The sequence below is a fragment of the Homarus americanus genome, unplaced genomic scaffold (genome assembly GCF_018991925.1).
Source record: "Homarus americanus isolate GMGI-L3 unplaced genomic scaffold, GMGI_Hamer_2.0 scaffold6317, whole genome shotgun sequence".
NCBI lineage: Eukaryota > Metazoa > Arthropoda > Malacostraca > Decapoda > Nephropidae > Homarus > Homarus americanus.
In genome coordinates this window covers 10612183-10633500 of record NW_024730668.1, presented here as the reverse complement: position 1 = coordinate 10633500, position 21318 = coordinate 10612183, and the positions used below count along the sequence as shown (strand labels likewise).

The following is a 21318-nucleotide window of genomic DNA, read 5'->3' as shown; positions in this document are numbered from 1 at the left end:
CCTCCTGTAGTTTTGCTTGAGTCCTCGCCAGATTTGATAACACTTCCTTATTTTAGTGCCTTTCATCAGCAAATTTGTTGAGATGTTGCCATTGGGTGTTTATATCTATGTCGTTTATGTATATATAATACAATAATGGTCCAAGCACTGGAGGCTTGTGGGAACCCACTCTGTGACGCTGCCCGTCGGGGACGAAAAGTCATATCGCTCACCGCTGTTTCCTGGTCCCGTAACCACGCCTCTAATCCATTTAAGGATGTCACCTTGATGCCAAGTGAGCTTCTACCTTTCTAATTTGGTTCGTGGGGGACTCCTGTCGGCTGGCTTTGCTAAAGCTTCTAGATATAACCACATCATAATTGTGCCCCTCGTCCACCGATTCAAACTGATGAAAAGAATGTTACAGATTAGTTAGGCAAGAACGCCCGCTGTGAAGCCATTAAATCATTGATCAATGGGCAAGCTTCCAGGTGATTTCTGAATAGAGTTTGGAAATGATTTTTCCAGTAATTTGCCTACTTATTGATGTTAGACTGATTGGGCGTGTAGTTAGAGGATAGTGATCTACTCTCTTCTGAAAAAATCAGTATTACATTCGCTATCCCCAGGATTCTGGTACTACACCTGTTTTTAAGGACATGTTAAAATAACTTTGCTAAGGGTATACTAAGCCTTTCCTTACATTCCTTTAATAATTTGGCAAATATCCATCGGGACCCAGGTAAGACTGATAGTTTTATTTGTCTATTTGGTTACTAACATCAAGCATTAGTCACTACTATCTCACTTAATTTGTTCTTTCCACTGTCTCTGAATTGAGCTCAGTGCCTCAGGTATCATAGTTTAAATTTTCGTATAAACTGTTGGTAAATATTTATTCAAATTATTGCTCATTTCTCCGCTTATTGTGAGCTCGCTGAGTCTGGACCGTATTGGTCCACCTTTCATGTTTTAGTTTTGATACATTTGTAGAACTTTTGGGGTTTGTCTTGCCTCCTTGCTATCTCATAATTTCATTATTCCTTTGCTTTCCTTATCTTGGTTTTAACCTTCACCTGCCAATACCCTATAATAGTCCCGGATATGAATTCTCACTAATGGCTTATCCTTCTACCTATAGCCTTCCTTTGGCCAATGATGTCTTAACTACTATTTATCCATTAGGGCTGTTGTCTGATCTGAGTTTTTGTATGGTATGTTCTTATTCGCATTAAGTAACTCACTATATAAATTGTCGAATCCTGCAATCTCAGATCTCATATCGGTGTCGCTGTCATCTGTCAGGTTCACGCCGTTACTGACATTCTCCTTAGCTGCCTTAAACTGTCAGTTTCGTCTCTGAAATCTGGTACTTTTGAGCGGAATTTTCTTCTTACGCCTGCCCTGAAAATCTAACTTGAATCGTAATTTCAGGATCGCCGCTTGCAAGTTCGCTCCCTACCTCGACATTACAATGAAGTTTTCTGTCGACAGAACTAAATCCAGTATATTATTACCCCGCAGGGTTCAAGTTATATGTTTGACTTAGAAACAGTCCCGGATCGCCCTCGAGAAAATCCTGATTCTGGAGTTACCCGTAAGGTCAGTCCAATCTTATTTGGCCATACAGTCACTACTATACAGACTTTGTTGTGTATGGAAGCCCTATGATTCCATCCCAGATAAGTCGCCATTGATGCTATCAGGGGGTCTATATATTACCCCAGATTAATTTTTCCTACCAGTCATTAATTCTATCCAAATTGTTTTGTATTCTCTCAGTTTTATTTCTTATTTATTTCACACTTCAGATTATCCCTAACACACATTGCCATTCGGCCTCTTTCCTGGTCTGCCTATCGGGTATGGAAACATTTTAACCTGCAATTTGCATTCATCATAATTCACGGTGTCTAGGTTGATCTTACGTTTCAGTGAATGCACTATATCGATTTCTTCGCACATACCGTATGCCTCTTATATTATCCATTTTGTTTCTCATACTTACTGTTCACAAGAGTATACATTTGTTAGTCAAGTTCTGAGTCCTCCTCATCAAGGCTTAGTTTAAACTCCTGTCTAATTTAGTTTTGGCCATCATTCAACACTATTTCCCGTAATCTTTCATTTTGTTTACCCACTCCCACTGCAGTCTCTCCACCCTCGTGCCCATATGTTCTTTAGCAGCTTTAAAGACTTCATATTCCTTTGAACTGCCCTCTAGAGCCCCAGCCAGGCTAAGTACTCCATCCCTAAACAGGGCACCCCATCCTATATTAAAGGCCCTTCTGCCATAGAGTTGTCCCAGTTGTCACCGAATGGGACTGATATTGACTCTGTAATATCTGTCAAGACGTCATGACACCAACTGCCCTTTGACAACCATTCACTGCCAACTCCCTCTAGGCAGACACCGCATGATAGGATCCTCCTAGTCCCACACGATCTATGGCTGCCTCGATCTCATCATGTTCCTCGTCTTCACACCGGCCAATATCATTGCTCTCTGCACTGAGGCAGATAATGGGTTTGTTCCCACAATAGAGACAAGATATTGTCCATCCTTTCAATTGTATCCCCACCCCATTCTGCAAAACACAACTTTCATCCTATTTTGTTTTTACCACAAAAGGCCCTGTCCATGCACCTTACCTGTGAGTCACCAACACTAAAGTTTTTATACCTTCCTTGTCATCCCTGTCCCTGACTGTACTAACGCCCAATCTGCCTGCAACATGGACTGAACGGGATAAGCACTTAGCTTGTTGTCGTTGTTGTCGACCTTTCTCAGGTGCTTCTTCACCACCAGCTTTGTTCTCCTAATTACTCACAACTTTCCACTCGCTGAGTTTCTGGCCAGACACTAGCTTTCACTGCTCAGCCTCTCCTTTAACTTCTCCAGCTCTTTCCTTAATTTCAGGTCTCCAACGCGGGTCTCCCCAATTTCTAACCCCATCTCGCCAATTCTTTTCAATGACTACTCCAGTTTGGTCAACAAACTCTCATACCCAAGACCGCCACATAAGACTACCATATTCGATAATTATCCTCCGACAACCTCCCGTGACCTCTCTCAGTGAGGCCAGAACACAACTAGGTTTATTGATTAATTCCCTAATCAAACTAGTCACCAGAAGTCCTTTCTGTCACAAGATGATTTGAATACTCAAGCTTTTTTCCCAAGCAAGATGATTATCAATTCTAACATGAACGAACAGGACACTGCTTTCAGATGCTGTTCTGATATTGTACTTATGTTGCCCGATTCTGAGCTGCAATATTTTTCCTGTCTGTCCTCCATATTACCAATACATTTACAAATGGAATACAATAAACACTTCCATTTACATTCAAACTTGGGCTATTTTTTATTAACATATTGGTAATGGTTGAGTCATACTTGAAAACAACATTAATATTCAGTAGTTTGAGGACCGAACTAACAGGACAAATTACAGTGATAGGGCAGAATCAAATATTCTTAAGTGTAGGAATTTGTCTGGTTGGAGAGGACTGTGATTTTTAGCCCTTAAAACAACGATCAACAAACACAGAAAAACTTTTTGCAATGGAACGAATGTGTTTCAATTCATCATCAATAAATGTCACAAATACGCAGACATCTCAAGAACATAGCAGAAAAAACTGATATTTAGAGGATTCGATAGTGTACGAAACTGCTACCTGTGTGGGCTTTCTGTAACTACTGTATACTTTCGTAACTACAAATTTATATACAGAAATCCCACACAGGTAGACAGTTTCATACACTTTTATCGAATCACCTGGAGGGTGGAGTACTGAGGGGTGGAGTACCGCAGGTGGAGCACTGCAGGTGGAGTACTTCAGGGGTGGAGGCTTGGGAGGGTGGATTATTGCAGGGGTGGAGACAGAGGCACAGGGTGGAGTACTACAGGGTGAAGACAGAGGGGTGGAGACTACAGGGGTGAAGTACTGCAGGGTGGGAGTACTACAGGTGAAGTATTGCAGGGTGGAGTACTACAGGGGTGAAGTATTGCAGGTGGAGTACTACAGGGTGAAGCATTGCAGGGTGGAGTACTACAGGTGAAGGCACTGCAGGGGTGGAGTACTGCAGGGTGAAGTACTGGGGTGGAGTACTACTGGGGTGAAGTACTGCAAGGTTAGAGTACTGTGAGGGGTGGAGTGAAGTAGCGTACTGCAGGTTAGAGTACTGCAGGTGGAGTATTGCAGGGGTGGAGCACACAGGGGGTGAATATTGCAGGTGAGTACTACAGGGTAGTACTGCAGGGGTGAAGTATTGCAGGTGGAATACTACAGGGGTGAAGCATTGCAGGGGTGGAGTATCACAGGGTGAAGTACTGCAGGGTGGAGTACCACATGGGTGAAGCAGGGGTGGAGTACACAGGGGTGAAGTACAGGGTGGAGTACTACAGGGGTGAAGTACTGCAGGGGTGGAGTACTACAGGGGAAGTATTGCAGGGGTGAGTACTACAGGGGTGAAGTATTGCAGGGGTGAGTACTACAGGGTGAAGTACTGCAGGTGAGCACAACTGGGGTGAAGTACTGCAAGGTTAGAGCACTGGGTGGGGTGCTGGGGGTGAAGTACTGCAGGTTAGAGTACACAGGGTGGAGTATTGCAGGGTGGATACTACAGGTGGATTGCAGGTGGAGTACTACAGGGGAAGTACTGCAGGGGTGGAGTACTACAGGGTGAAATACTGAAGGGTTGAGTACTGCAGGGGGAGTGCTATAGGGGGGAAGTATTGCAGGGTTAGGAGTACTACAGGGAATATTGCAGGGGTGGAGTATTGCTGGGGTGGAGTATTGCAGGGGTGGAGGCTGAAGGGTAGAGTACTGCAATGGGAGGCTAAGGGGTGAAGTATTGCAGGTTAGAGTACTACAGGGGTAGAGACACAGGTGGAGTATTGGCGGTGGAGTATTGCAGGGGGGAGTATTGCAGAGTGGAGTATTGCAGGGTGGAGTACTACAGGGTGAAGTACTGCAGGGGTGGAGTATTACAGGGTGAAGTATTGCAGGGTGGAGTACTACAGGTGAAGCACTGCAGGGGTGGAGCACTACTGTGAAGTACTGCAAGGTTAGAGTACTACAGGTGGGGTGCTATAAGTAAGCACTGCAGGGTTAGAGCACTACAGGGGTGGAGATTGCAGGGGTGGAGTACTACAGGTGAAGTATTGCAGGGGTGGAGTACTACAGGGGTGAAGTACTGCAGGGGTGGAGTACTACAGGTGAAATACTGAAGGGTTAGAGTACTGCAGGGTGGAGTGCTATAGGTGAAGTATTGCAGGGTTAGAGTACTACAGGGTGGAGTATTGCAGGTGGAGTTTTGCTGGGGTGAGTATTGCAGGGGTGGAGGCTGAAGGGTTAGAGTACTGCAGGGGTGGAGGCTATAGGGTGAAGTATTGCAGGGTTAGAGTACTACAGGTGGAGTATTGCAGGGGTGGAACAGAGGTGGAGTATTGCAGGGGTGGAGTATTGCAGGAGTGGGAGTATTGCAGGTGGAGTACTACAGGGGTGAAGCACTGCAGGGGTGGAGTACCAGCGGTAAGTACTGGCAGGGTTAGAGTACTGCAGGGTGAGTACTACAGGGTGATGTATTGCAGGGGTGGAGGTTGGTTAGAGTACTGCAGGGGTGGGAGGCAGGGGTGAAGTACTGCAGGGTTAGAGTACTGCAGGGGTGGAGTATTGCAGGGTGGAGTACTACAGGGTGAAGTACTGCAGGAGGTACTACAGGAAGTACTGCAGGGTTGGAGTACTGGGGGTGGAGGCTATAGGGGTGAAGTACTGCAGGGTTAGAGTACTGCAGGGGGTGGGAGAAGTAGAGGTGGAGTATTGCAGAGGGTGGAGTATGCAGGTGGGAGTATTGCAGGGGTGGAGTACAGGGTGGAGTACAGGTGGAGTACTACAGGTGAAGTACTGTGGTTAGAGTACTGCAGGGGTGGGAGTACTGCAGGTTAGAGCACTTCAGGGGTGGAGCTATAGGTGCAGTACCAGGTGAAGCACTGCAGGTTAGAGTACTGCATGGGTGGAGTGCTAGGGCACTGCAGGTGGAGTACTGCAGGGTTGAAGTACCGTGGAGTAGGGCAGGGGTGGAGTATTGCAGGGGTGGGAGAGATGGTAGGTGAAGTGCAGGGGTTAGAGTACATCAAGGGCGGAGTACTACAGGTGAGTGTTGCAGGTTAGAGTACTGCAGGGTTAGAGTACTACAGGGTGGAGTGTTATAGGGTGCAGTACTGCAGGGGTGAGTACACAGTGGCTGAAGCACTGCAGGGAGAGTACTGGTGAGTATGCAGGTGGAGTATTGCAGGGTGGAGTACTAGGGGTGAAGTACAGGGGTGAGTACTACAGGGTGAAGTACTGCAGGGTTAGAGTACTGCAGGGTGGAGTGCTATAGGGTGAAGCATTGCAGGGTTAGAGTACTACAGGGGTGGAGACAGGGGTGGAGCATGCTGCGGTGGAGGCAGGTGAGTATTGCAGGGGTGAGTACTTTAGGGTGAAGCACTGCAGGTGAATACTAGGTGAAGTACTGCAGGGTTAGAGTACTGTGTGGAGTACTGCAGGTGTGAGTACTACAGGGAAGTACTGCAGGGTTAGAGTAACTTCAGGTGGAGGTTATAGGGTGCAGCACTGCAGGGGTGAAGCACTGCAGGGTTAGAGTACTGCAGGGGTGGAGTGCTATAGTGGTGCAGTACTGCAGGTGTGGAGTACCACAGGGTTGAAGTACTGCAGGGTTAGAGCACTGCAGGATGGAGTATTGCAGGTGGAGTATTGCAGGAAAGCACTGCAGGGTTAGAGCACATCAGGGGTGAGTATTGCAGGGGTGGAGTATTGTAGTACTACAGGGTGAAGTACTGCAGGTGAGCACACAGGTGGAGGTTGCAGGGTTAGAGTACTGCAGGTTAGAGTACTGCAGGGGTGGAGGTAGGGTGCAGTACTGCAGGGGTGAGTACTACAGGGTTGAAGTACTGCAGGGCTAGAGTACTGCAGGGGTGAAGTATTGCAGGGTGGAGTATTGCAGGGTGGAGAATTACAGGTGAAGTACTGCAGGTGGAGCACGACAGGGGTGAAGCACTGCAGGGTTATAGTACTGCAGGGGTGGAGTACTACAGGGTGAAGTATTGCGGGGTGGAGTGTTGCAGGTTAGAGTACTGCAGGGGTGAGTATTGCAGGGTGGAGTATTGCAAGTGGAGTACCAACAGAGGAAGTACTGGAGTGGAGTCCCACTGGGTGAAGCACGCAGGTTAGAGTACTGCAGGTGGAGGCAAGTGAAGCACTGTGGTAGGAGTACTGCAGGGTGGAGATGCAGAGGAGTATTGCAGGGGTGGAGTATTGCAGGGTGGAGTACTGCAGGGTGGAGTACTACAGGTGAAGTACTGCAGGGTTAGAGTACTGCAGGGGTGGAGTACTGCAGGGTTAGAGTACTCAGGGTGGAGGGCTATAGGGTGCAGTACTGCAGGGGTGAAGCACTGCAGGAAGAGTACTGCAGTGGGATTGCAGGTGGAGGCGGGGTGGAGTATGCAGGTGAAGTACTGCAGGAGAGACTAGGAGTACTACAGGTGGGAGTGTTGCAGGTTAGAGTACTGCAGGGTTAGAGTACTACAGGGTGGAGAGGGCATAAGGGTGGAGTACTACAGGTTGAAGTACTGCAGGTTAGAGCACACTGGGGGTAGTGCAGGTGATTGCAGGTGGAGCACACAGGGTGAAGCACTGCAGGGGTGGAGTACTACAGGGGTGGAGGAGAGTACTGCAGGAGAGTACTGCAGGGGTGGAGGCAGGAGTGAAATTGCAGGGTGGAGTACTACAGGGCTGAAGTACTGCAGGTTAGAGCACATCAAGGCGGATACTACAGGGTGGTGTTGCAGGGTTAGAGTACTGCAGGGTTAGGAGTACTACAGGGGTGGAGTAGGTGCAGTACTGCAGGTGGAGTACTACAGGTTGAAGTACTGCAGGTTAGAGTACTGCAGGTGGAGTATTGCAGGTGGAGTATTGCAGGGGTGAGAATACAGGTGAAGTACTGCAGGGGGGAGTACTACGGTGAAGTACTGCAGGTTAGAGTACTGCAGGTGGAGCTATAGGGTGAAGTATTCAGGTTAGAGTACTACAGGGTGGAGTAGCAGGGTGGAGTATTGCAGCGGTGGAGTATTGCAGGTGGAGATTGCAGGGTGGAGTACTACAGGTGAAGTACTGCAGGGGTGGAATACTACAGGGGTGAAGTACTGCAGGGTTAGAGTACTGCAGGGGTGGGTACTGCAGGTGTGGAGTATCACAGGGTGAAGTACTGCAGGGTTAGAGTACTTCAGGGTGGAGGTTATAGGGTGCAGTACTGCAGGTGAAGTACTGCAGGGTTAGAGTACTGCAGGGGTGGAGGTGGTGCAGTGCACTGCAGGTGTGGAGTACTACAGGGTTGAAGCACTGCAGGGTTAGAGCACTGCAGGGATGGAGTATTGCAGGGTGGAGTATTGCAGGGGTAAAGTACTGCAGGGTTAGAGTACATCAGGGGTGAAGTATTGCAGGTGGAGTATTGCAGGGTGGAGTACTACAGGGTGAAGTACTGCAGGGGTGGAGTACTACAGGGGTGGAGGTTGGTAGGGTTAGAGTACTGCAGGGTTAGAGTACTGCAGGGGTGGAGTGCTATAGGGGTGCAGTACTGCAGGGTGGAGTACTACAGGGCTGAAGTACTGCAGGTTAGAGTACTGCAGGGGTGAAGTATTGCAGGGTGGAGTATTGCAGGGTGGAGTACTACAGGTGAAGTACAGTAGGGGTGGAGTACTACAGGGTGAAGTACTGCAGGGTTATAGTACTGCAGGGGTGGAGTACTACAGGGGTGAAGTATTGTGGGGGTGGAGGTTGCAGGGTTAGAGTACTGCAGGTGGAGTATTGCAGGGGTGGAGTAAAGTGTGGAGTACTACAGAGGTGAAGTACTGCAGGGGTGGAGTCCTACTGGGGTGAAGTACTGCAGGGTTAGAGTACTGCAGGGGTGAGTACTACAGGGGTGATGTATTGCAGGGGTGGAGTGTTGCAGGTTAGAGTACTGCAGGTGGGAGTGCTATAGGGGTGAAGTATGGCAGGGTTAGGAGTACTGCAGGGGTGGAGTATTGCAGGGGTGGAGTACTACAGGGGTGAAGTACTGCAGGTTAGAGTACTGCAGGGGTGGAGAGTAGTGCAGAGGTGGAGTATTGCAGGGTGGAGTATTGCAGGGGTGGAGTATTGCAGGGTGGAGTACTACAGGGTGACATACTGCAGGGGTGGAGTATTACAGGGTGAAGTACTGCAGGGTTAGAGCACTTCAGGGGTGGAGTAGGGGCAGTACTCAGGGGTGAAGCACTGCAGGGTTAGAGTACTGCAGGGGTGGAGTATTGCAGGTGGAGTATTGCAGGGGTGAAGTACTGCAGGGTTAGAGCACATCAGGGTGGAGAACAGAGGTGGAGTATTGCAGGTGGAGTACTAGGGTGAAGTACTGCAGGGTTAGAGTACTGCAGGGGTGGAGTATCAGGAGATGCAGGTGATTACTACAGGGTCAAGTACTGAAGGGGTGGAGACTACAGGGTGAAGTACTGCAGGGTGGAGTACTACAGGGTGAAGTATTGCAGGGGTGGAGGTTGCAGGTTAGAGTACTGCAGGGGTGTAGTGCTATAGGGGTGAAGTACTGCAGGGTTAGGAGAACTGCAGGGGTGGAGTATTGCAGGGGCGGAGTATTGCAGGGGTGGAGTACTACAGGGTGAAGTACTGCGGGGTGGAGTACTACAGGGTGAAGCACGGCAGGGTTAGAATACTGCAGGGGTGGAGGCTATAGGGGTGAAGTACTGCAGGGTTAGAGTACTGCAGGGGTGGAGTATTGCAGGGTGAGTATTGCAGGTGGAGTATTGCAGGGGCGAGTACTACAGGGGTGAAGTACTGCAGGGGGGAGTACTACAGGGGTGAAGTACTGCAGGGTTAGAGTACTGCAGGGGTGGAGTACTGCAGGGGTGAAGCACTGCAGGGTTAGAGTACGGCAGGGGTGGAGTGCTATAGGGGTGCAGTACTGCAGGTGTGGTTTACTGCAGGGTTGGAATATTGCAGGGTGGATTACTGTAAGAGTGGAGTACTTCAGTTGTGGAGTACCACATGGGTGGAGTACTGCTGGGTTGGAGTATTGCAGGGGTTGAGTACTGCAGGGTGGAGTACTGCAGGGTTGGAGAACTACAGGGGTGGATTACTGCAGGGTGGAGTACTCCAGGGGTTGAGTGCTGCAGGTGTGTAGTAGTATATTGGTGGAGTACTGCAGGGGTGGAGTACTGCAGGGTGGAGTATTGCAGGGATAAGGTACTGGGAAGGAGTAGTGCAGGGGTGGAGTACTGTAGAGGTGGATTACCGCTGGGTTGGAGTAGTGTAAGGGTGGAATACTGCAGGGGTAGAGCACTGCCGGGATGGAGTACTGCAGGGGTGGAGTATTGCAGGGTAAAAGTCTTGGAAAGGAGTACTGCTGGGGGTGGTTTATTGCAGGGGTGGAGTACTGCAGGGGTGGAGTGCTGTAGTGCTGGAGGATTGCATGGTGGAGTATTGCAGGGGTGGAGTACTGCAGGGTTGGATCACTGTAAGGGTGGAATACTGCAGACGTGGAGTTTTGCAGGGTTGGAGTATTGCATGAGTGTAGTACTGTAGAGGTGGAGTACTGCAGGGGTGGAGTACTATAAGGGTCGAGTAAGAACATAAGAACATAAGAAAATAAGGAGTCTGCAATAGGCCGGTTGGCCTGTGCATGGCAGCTCCTGTCGAGAGTTACTACCACTCTCTATCATCCACGAATCTATCTAGCCTCCTTTTGAAACTTTCCAGATTTCCAGAACTTACTACAAAGTTGCTAAGCTTGTTCCACTCGTCCACCACCCTATTTGTGAACCAGTTTCTTCTTATCTCCCTCCTAAACCTAAACTTATCCAACTTAATTCCGTTGCTCCGAGTCCTATCCTGCTCGGATATTATAAGAACTTTACCTATATCCCCTTTATTGATTCCTTTCACCCACTTGAATACTTCTATCATATCTCCCCGCACTCTTAGTCTTTCTAGGGAATGCAAGTTTAGTTTCTTTAACCTATCCTGATATGGAAGGTTTCTAAGTCCCGGAATCATTTTCGTCATTCTTCGCTGCACCGACTCTAGTGAATTGATATCCATTCTATAATAAGGGCACCAGAACTGAACCGCATATTCGAGGTGCGGCCTGACTAGCGCAAGATATAGTTGCAATAAGACCTCTGCACTCTTATTACTTACACTTCTAGATATAAAACCCAATACTCTGTTTGCCTTATTTCGAACATTAACGCACTGTTTTCTAGGCCATAGGTCCGGGCTTACAAGTACCCCTATGTCTCTTTCACAAGTCGACTTCTCTAGGTTGATGTTGTTAAGGCTGTATACATTGTCAGTATTTGTTCTTCCAATATTAAGTACGCTGCACTTGCTGGTGTTGAATTTCATTTGCCATTTTTCAGACCACCCCTGCAGTTTATTTAGATCCTCCTGTAATGCTGATCCCAGTATCTAGATCGTTTATGTAGATTATGAACAAGAGTGGGCCTAGTACTGACCCCTGGGGAACCCCACTGGTTACACGGCCCCACTCAAATTTTACACCATCTACGCTGACCCTCTGATTCTATCGGTGAGCCATGATTTTATCCAATTTAAAACTTTCCCCTCGATACCATGAGACTTAATTTTTCTCAGAAGCCTCTGATGCGGTACTCTGTCAAATGCTTTGCTAAAGTCTAAGTAAATATCATCGTAATTTTCGTCATTATCTACTACCTCGAAGAATTTCCTGAAAAACGTCAGCAGATTTGTTAGACAAGATTTTCCCTTTGTAAACCCATGTTGCGAGTCGTAGATTAATTTGCTTTTTTCTAGATACGATCGGATGCTATCTGCTATAATTGATTCAAGAAATTTCCCCACTACTGACGTCAAACTGATCGGCCGGTAATTTGACGTTGATGCTCTGTCTCCCTTTTTGAATATGGGTACTACATTTGCCTGTTTCCACAAGTCTGGCACAACTCCGGTGTCTAATGATTTTGTAAATAAATTTACGAGGGGTCCGCTAATCTGTTCCCTACACTCTTTCAAGACTCGAGGGAAAATTTCATCCCGCCTTGGGGATTTTGTCTTCTTTAGTTTATTTGTCCTCTTAAGAACATCCTCTTTCCTGATAGTGATATTCTTTAATTTCTCTTCTTCCTTTCCCCTACATATCAGTTCCACCTCTGGAATTTCCTCGCGAATTTCTTCTGTGAAAACTGATAAGAAGTAGTTGTTCAATGCTTTGCTTATTTCTTCACTGCCATTTATCACTTCTCCCCTCCCTGACTTTAAAGGTCCAACTTTGTCCTTGACTTTTGTTCTATATACCTGGAAAAATCCCTTGGGATTCGCCTTGGATTCTCTTGCTATTTTGACTTCATAGTCTCTCTTTGCTTTCCTTACATTTTTCTTAACATTCCTAGATAGTTCATTATACCTATTTCTGAGCTGCTCCTTCCCTCCCTTTAATTTCTTATAAATTCCTTTCTTTATTCCTATGTCATGTTTAAGTTTTCTGGTCATCCACCTTGGCTCATTCTTATTTGACCTAATTTTTCTGTATGGTATATTTTGTTCTTGTGCTTTATATAGTATACTAGTAAATATATTATAGTCATGATCAATTGTTGTGTCATCTATAACCACACCCCTTCCTACTGGGGACTGACGTGACTGTTCCCAGGTGACCTCACCTAGGTACCTTCTTAATCCCTGATAATCCGCCAACCGAAAGTTTGGGACTCTGACCATATTGTCAATGTTTTTTGTTTCCCAATTTAGGGTGAACCTGATTTCTCTGTGATCACTGTTACCTAGTTCTTCCCCTACTGTGATATCTCTGGTAATATTTTCTTTATTTGTTAATACTAGGTCTAATATATTGTCACCTCTAGTAGGTTCTGTAATTAGTTGTTTCAAAAAATTGTCCTGTACTGCGTCTAGGAAGTCTTCAGATTCATAGTCACCTACAATGTTGTCCCAGTCAATATTTCTGAAGTTGAAATCCTCCATAATGCACAGGTTGTTGTATTTTGCTGCCCTACTCATTCCCTGCCATATGGGTTGAGCTGCTTCTTTCCCAAGACTTGGGGGTCTGTAAATCACTCCCATAATTAGTTTTTCTCTTCCTTCCGCAATTTCTACCCATACAGACTCGGTTCCTATTTCGCCCTTTATTGAATTATTAATACAACATTTTAATGTATCCCTGTCCTTGTGAAAAAGGTTCTACCCTTCTATGTGGTACTCTGAAAAAAAGTTCTTGCTCTCCATATTCATCCAAGTTTCGGTGATTGCTATGAAGTCTACATTCTCGGTACATACAACCGCTCTCAGCAAGTCTATTTTATTTCTAACGCTCCTACTGTTTGTATAGTATACATTTAAGCCTACCCTTCCCTGGTCCTGTTTTACCCCTTGTCCTGAGTAACTAATTTTACTTCCCAGGACCTGCTTGTTTTTTTACTCCCACTTTCCCCGACCTCTCTCTAGTGGCGAAACCCCCCCTTTGGAGTGACAATTTCACGCTCCAGGGATGCAGACAACGTCTTTACCCCCGCACGAGACAAGTGTACTCCGTCACGACTGTACAGGTAGTCGTTGCCATAGAATCGTTGCCAGCTATCAATGAATGCCCAACCATTGTTTGCACAATGTTTTTCCAGTCGGCAATTTATAGCAATTGCCCTGGACAGCCATTCACGACCAACCCCTCTTCTAGGCAAGACACCACATACTATCGGGATCCCTCCCCTATCTCTAATCTTCCCATGCGCCTCCCTATACCTCTTGAAAAGTTCCTCACTCCTAACCTTTCCTATGTCGTTCCTCCCACACTAAGACACACTACTGGATTTGTACCCTCCCCTGACAAAACCCTGTCTAACCTCTCAGCTACATGCCCTATCCCAGCCCCAGGAAAACACACCCTAGTCCTACGTTTCTTATCTCTTGTACAAAAAGTCCTATCTAAAAACCTGACCTGGCTGTCCCCAACTACCACGACCTTACCTCTGGGCAGGGTTTGTACAACTGCCCTTTCCTCTACCTGCACCACACTTTCCTGCCTCTTCTCTTCCTCGCCAGCTTCCTCCAGCACCTGGTAGGGGTTCCTACATTCCACGCCCTGGTCAGCTTTCCTGAGCCTGACCCTAGTCCCCTTGGAGACAACCACTCTCCACGCCTGCTCCTCCTTCGCAGGTGTCCTGCTAGGCAGGACACCTACCTGAAAGAGTTCAGTCCTGAGGGCTTCATTTTCCCCCTTTAGAGTGTCAACCTCACTCCTCAACTGCCCCAGCTGCCTTAGCAGAGTGGCCAAGAGGTCGTCTTTCCCCACACTACTCTCCTCTTCCCCCAAGACACAACGATCCAAGGCGGCCATTTTCCTTGGTCACTACGGGAGAACTTGGGAGCACGTCCTTCTCCAAGCTGGGTCAGGTAGCAACTGAGCTGGGTCAGGTAGCAACTGAATACTGCAGGCGTGGAGTATTGCAGGGGTGGAGTACTGCAAGGTTAGAGTACTGCAGGGGTGGAGTACTACACGGGTGGAGTACTGCAAAGTTAGAGTACTGCAGGGGTGGAGAACTGTAAGGGTGGAATACTGCAGGCGTGGAGTATTGCAGGGGTGTAGTACTGCAAGGTTAGAGTACTGCAGGGGTGGAGTACTACACGGGTGGAGTACTGCAAAGTTAGAGTACTGCGGGGGTGGAGTACTGCAGGAGTAGATTACTGTAGAGGTGGAATACTGCCGAGTTGGAGTGCAGGGGTCGAGTATATACTGCAGGGAAGGAATATATGGGTGGAATACTGCAGGAGTGGGGTACTGCAGTGATGGAGTACTGCAGTGATGGAGTACTGCAGGGTTCGAGTATTGCAGGGGTGGAATACTGCAGTGATGGAGTACTGCAGGGTTCGAGTATTGCAGGGGTGGAATACTGCAGTGATGGAGTACTGCAGGGTTCGAGTACTGCAGGGTAGGAATACTGCAGTGATGGAGTACTGCAGGGGTGGAGTACTGTAACTGTAAGGGTAGATTACTGTAGGGGTGGAGTACTGTAGGGGTGGAGTATTGCAGGGTTGGATTGCATGGATGGAGTGCTGGGGTAGAGTACTGCAGGGGTGGAGCACTGTTGCGGTGGAGTACTGTAGGGGTGGAGTACTGTTGCGGTGGAGTACTGCTGGGTTGGATTGCATGGATGGAGTGCTGAGTTCGAGTAGTGCAGGGGTGGAGTACTGCAACTCTACACGCAAGATAGCTAACATCTAGTTGTGGTATAATTGCATAACAAACTGAAGAGTTAAGCTTTTACACAATAATTATAATGTATATAAAATTGACAGAATTGTCTCTGAACCTAAGCTAAGGCAATTACAGGTAGAACATCTTACAGTGTGAGAACTGATTTGCCACCAGTATAATTATGTGCACTACCTTCACATTTCTGGTCTTCACATTTCTGAGAACTAAACCTTCAACCTACAGTGTTTGTTGATCAAAAGTATCAAGTTTTACTGTTAGGTGTGGAGATGGTCGCTCTTTGTGAGTACCCCGGGGTGGGAACTACATCAAAGGGAACCTTAATTGATATACGAGTAGATAATGTTAGCGTTTATATGAATGATAAGTGATAGTTCCTTTTGACAGGTGACCGAGGACCAACAGGGCTCGCTGGTGCTGACGGCAGTAAAGGAGAGCCAGGAAGGACTGGAAGTCCCGGCAGTGATGGAGCCAAAGGAGAGCTAGGGTTACCAGGCATTACTGGTCTTATTGGCAAACCTGGAGTTGTTGGACTGCCTGTAAGATACTGTTTAGTTCTTAATTACAATTATATTAACCTTACATGTTTCTTCCTAACTTGTGTAAGTAAACTTAGAACAATGTTTTAGCAGCAAGGTTGTGGTGGTGCCGTAGTAGCGAACCCTGTTTACAAGTTTACAAAAGTGGATGAAGCTTTCCGTATTGTAAGACACAGAAAAGCGTGTTTTTAATATGACCATACCGAGTGATTGGAAAAAGTTCATGTTGAATTACTGTTTTGATAACCTAAGACGTGAGCGTTCTGATCTTCAAGCTAAGATAGACCACAAATTGGCACTCCTTATTAGGAATAGTGATTGGACTAAGGATGCCAATCACAACTGTGTAGTGAATCTCTCCCCTAAACAACTAGACAATGATACCTTGTGTGCCCTCGGTTATGGTTTAAGTTTTGATGGCTCTAACAAGGGAGTCAACAGTGTTGACATAGCCAGAGCATTTTGCAATTTGGAGAAATTCAGTAATTTGACAAGTGAAGAAGTGAACATGTGTAAAGGTGTTGTGTATGCATCTATGTCTAAGCCTTGTGTTCCAAACTGTCCAGAAAGATTCACCAAAGCAATCCAAGCCCTTAAGAAAAATAAGGATGGATCTACATGTCACTAAAGCAGATAAAGCCAACACAGTCGTGATTTTAAACAAAGATGATTATATTTCCAAATTGAATGACCTTTTATGTGATGCTGAAACATATTCTAAGCTATAAATAATCCTCTCAACACAGTTAACACCCAGTTCAACAAAAAACTTAAGTCTCTATTGAGAGGCAAAGCTACTCTCATTAAACATTGTACTTCAACGTCCCCTCCACTGCCATACATGTACGGTTTAATCAAGACCCACAAGCCTAATAACCCAGCAAGACCCATCATTAGCTCAGTTGGGTCAATCTCTCATAAATTATCTACATGGTTAATTTCTTTACTAAATCCCCTAGTTGGCAATATTTCTAACTCTAATATTAAGAATAATATGGATCTGGTTGATAAACTCAATAACTTACACATTATTTATGATGTTAAACTGGTCAGTTTTGATGTAACGTCACTCTTTACAAAGGTCCCAGTTGATAATTTACTGGAGTTCCTCATAGATTCCCTGGAGAATATTTCATTGCCCGTCTCGAAAGACGACTTCATCGAACTCATCAACTATGCATTAAGGATTGTAAATTTGAATTCAATGGGGAATATTATGCTCAAAAATTTGGTATGGCAATGGGTAATCCACTCTCACCAGTATTAAGCAACCTATATATGTAATTTTTTGAAAAGAAACTATTAAGTAATATTTTACCACCTTCAGCAATCTGGTTTATATATGTAGATGATGTATTATAAGAACATAAGAAAATAAGGAGTCTGCAATAGGCCGGTTGGCCTGTGCATGGCAGCTCCTGTCGAGAGTTACTACCACTCTCTATCATCCATGAATCTATCCAGCCTCCCTTTGAAACTTTCCAGCGTTCCAGCACTTACTACAAGGTTGCTAAGCTTGTTCCACTCGTCCACCATCCTATTTGTAAACCAGTTCCTTCCTATCTCCCTCCTAAACCTAAACTTATCCAACTTGAATCCGTTGTTCCGAGTCCTATCCTGCTCGGATATTATAAGAACTTTATCTATATCACCTTTATTGATTCCTTTCACCCACTTGAATACTTCTATCATATCTCCCCGCACTCTTCGTCTTTCTAGGGAATGCAAGTTTAGTTTCTTTAACCTATCCTGATATGGAAGGTTTCTAAGTCCCGGAATCATTTTCGTCATTCTTCGCTGCACCGACTCTAGTGAATTGATATCCATTCTATAATAAGGGCACCAGAACTGAACCGCATAATCGAGGTGCGGCCTGACTAGCGCAAGATATAGTTGCAATAAGACCTCTGCACTCTTATTACTTACACTTCTAGATATAAAACCCAATTCTCTGTTTGCCTTATTTCGAACATTAACGCACTGTTTTCTAGGCCGTAGGTCCGGGCTTACTAGTACCCCTAGGTCTCTTTCACAAGTCGACTTCTCTACGCTGATGTTGTTAAGGATGTATACATTGACAGTATTTGTTCTTCCAATATTAAGTACGCTGCACTTGCTGGTGTTGAATTTCATTTGCCATTTTTCAGACCACCCCTGCAGTTTATTTAGATCCTCCTGTAATGCATTTGCATCCTGCCCTGAATTAATTTGCCGCCCTATTTTGGTGTCATCCGCAAACTTGCTTATGTCATTGCTGATCCCAGTATCTACATTGTTTATGTAGATTATGAACAAGAGTGGGCCTAGTACTTACCCCTGGGGAATCCCACTGGTTACAAAATCATTAGACACTGGAGTTGTGCCAGAGTTGTGGAAACAGGCAAATGCAGTACCCATATTCAAAAAGGGAGACAGAGCATCAGCGTCAAATTACCGGCCGCTCAGTTTGACGTCAGTAGTGGGGAAATTTCTTGAATAAATTATAGCAGATAGCATCCGATCGCATCTATAGAAAAGCAAATTAATCTACGACTCTCAACATGGGTTTACAAAGGGAAAATCTTGTCTAACAAATCTGCTAACGTTTTTTAGGAAAGTCTTCGAGGTAGTAGATAATGACGAAAATTACGATGTTATTTACTTGGACTTAGCAAAGCATTTGACAGAGTACCGCATCAGAGGTTTCTGAGAAAAATTAAGGCTCATGGTAACGAGGGGAAAGTTTTAAATTGGATAAAATCATGGCTCACCGATAGAACGCAGAGGGTCAGCATAGATGGTGTTAAATCTGAGTGGGGCCGTGTAACCAGTGGGGTTCCCCAGGGGTCAGTACTAGGCCCACTCTTGTTCATAATCTACATAAACGATTTAGATACTGGGATCAGCAGTGACATAAGCAAGTTTGCGGATGACACCAAAATAGGGCGGCAAATTAATTCAGGGCAGGATGCAAATGCATTACAGGAGGATCTAAATAAACTGCAGGGCTGTTCTGAAAAATGGCAAATGAAATTCAACACCAGCAAGTGCAGCGTACTTAATATTGGAAGAACAAATACTTATAATGTATACAGCCTTAACAACATCAACCTAGAGAAGTCGACTTGTGAAAGAGACCTAGGGGTACTTGTAAGCCCGGACCTTCGGCCTAGAAAACAGTGCGTTAATGTTCGAAATAAGGCAAACAGAGTATTGGGTTTTATATCTAGAAGTGTAAGTAACAAGAGTGCAGAGGTCTTATTGCAACTATATCTTGCGCTAGTTAGGCCGCACCTCGATTATGCGGTTCAGTTCTGGTGCCCCTATTATAGAATGGATATAAATTCACTAGAGTCGGTGCAGCGAAGAATGACAAAAATGATTCCGGGACTTAGAAACCTTCCATATCAGGATAGGTTAAAGAAACTTAACTTGCATTCCCTAGAAAGACGAAGAGTGCGGGGAGATATGATAGAAGTATTTAAGTGGGTGAAAGGAATCAATAAAGGGATATAGATAAAGTTCTTATAATATCCGAGCAGGATAGGACTCGGAGCAACGGATTCAAGTTGGATAAGTTTAGGTTTAGGAGGGAGATAGGAAGAAACTGGTTCACAAATAGGGTGGTGGACGAGTGGAACAAGCTTAGCAACTTTGTAGTAAGTGCGGGAACTCTGGAAAGTTTCAAAAGGAGGCTAGATAGATTCATGGATGATAGAGAGTGGTAGTAGATCTCGACAGGAGCATGCACAGGCCAACCGGCCTATTGCAGACTCCTTATTTTCTTATGTTCTTATGTTCTTATGTACACGACCCCACTCAGATTTAACACCATCTACGCTGACCCTCTGCGTTCTATCGGTGAGCCATGATTTTATTCAATTTAAAACTTTCCCCTCGATACCATGAGCCTTAATTTTTCTCAGAAGCCTCTGATGCGGTACTCTGTCAAATGCTTTGCTAAAGTCTAAGTAAATAAAATCGTAATTTTCGTCATTATCTACTACCTCGAAGAATTTCCTAAAAAATGTCAGCAGATTTGTTAGACAAGATTTTCCCTTTGTAAACCCATGTTGAGAGTCGTAGATTAATTTGCTTTTCTCTAAATGCGATCGGATGTTATCTGCTATAATTGATTCAAGAAATTTCCCCACTACTGACGTCAAACTGATCGGCCGGTAATTTGACGCTGATGCTCTGTCTCCCTTTTTGAATATGGGTACTACATTTGCCTGTTTCCACAAGTCTGGCACAACTCCGGTGTCTAATGATTTTGTAAATAAGTTTAGGAGGGGTCCGCTAATCTGTTCCCTACACTCTTTCAAGACTCGAGGGAAATTCAAGACTCTGGCCATGTAATGAGGACCTAAAAGCTTTTCTCCCACAACTTAACAACTTAGCCCCCTCGATCAAATTCACTGTGGAATTAGAACATGACTGTTAATTGCCATTCCTAGACTGTCTGATAAACAGAATAGGTAACACCTTTAGGTTCAGTATTTATAGGAAACCTACTAGTATGTGTTCATACATTCATTATTATTCTGCCCACCATAATAGAGTCAAACAGTCAGTATTTTCATCAATGTTTTTACGTGCTTTGAGAATTTGCAGCCCGGAATTCATTGATGAGGAATATAAATATATCTATAATATTGGCTTGAACCTTAAGTACCCTAGATCTTTCATAGACAAATGCCTTAACATTACTAAGAAATCTTTTTATAGAACCGATCCCAAGCCCACCCATGACCATAAGAATCTCTTAGTATTACCATTTCACAAAAATTTCTCTCAAATTCCTTTACAACTTAAAACCTGGAACGTCAATGTGGCATTTAAAAACTCATGCACTGTTAAACAAATGTTAATCAAGAACTCCCCCAACAATACAGGCGGCTGCATTATAAGGTTCCTTGCAAGGAATGTAATATGTTTTACTTAGGACAAACAGGTAAAGATCTTGTAACTAGACTTAAACAACATACATATAGTGTTAGGACAGGCCAGGAATCCAATGCTCTGTTTGTTCATTTGAGGGATAATAAGCATTGCACTGACTAATGGTGCATTAAAAACTATATCAGTAAACTAGTTACTTTGTTACTTTTAATCGTACTTTTATTATATGACATTGTATTGACATAAAAGTGGCCATAATGACGTCAGATTTGTAAAAGAAATATTGGTCGCCGTTTTTTTATGGAGGCTGCGTGTCTAAGTTTCTTCGGTGTTTTGAGGGATTGCGAGCATTTCAAGAAGTGGTATGGGATTTCTAAAATTCTTAAAAGAACATTGAAAACCTATAATGACCCTTGTTTTTGAGAACAATTATTGCTGTATTACCAGCGCTATTCAATTTCGTGACATTGCCACTTCTGACATTTGCTGAAATGTATTATTCAACCTCTGAAGACGCACAGCAGTTCTATTCATTCATTCCCAATGCCTAACTATCATCATTATTTTCCACCACTAATGCAGCATTGTCACATAATT

General features: G+C 45.2%; 1 protein-coding gene across 1 annotated transcript in view; it reads left to right on the top strand.

The window, feature by feature from the left end:
* Positions 1-21318, top strand: part of LOC121867234 (collagen alpha-1(IX) chain-like) — a gene marked incomplete at its 5' end in the record, with an annotated part of 213025 nt that overhangs the window by 93979 nt on the left and 97728 nt on the right. Inside the window, one exon of the mRNA XM_042367086.1 lies at positions 15689-15840. Within this exon, the coding sequence (XP_042223020.1) occupies positions 15689-15840 (152 nt within the window). The remainder of the gene's footprint in view (positions 1-15688; positions 15841-21318) is intronic.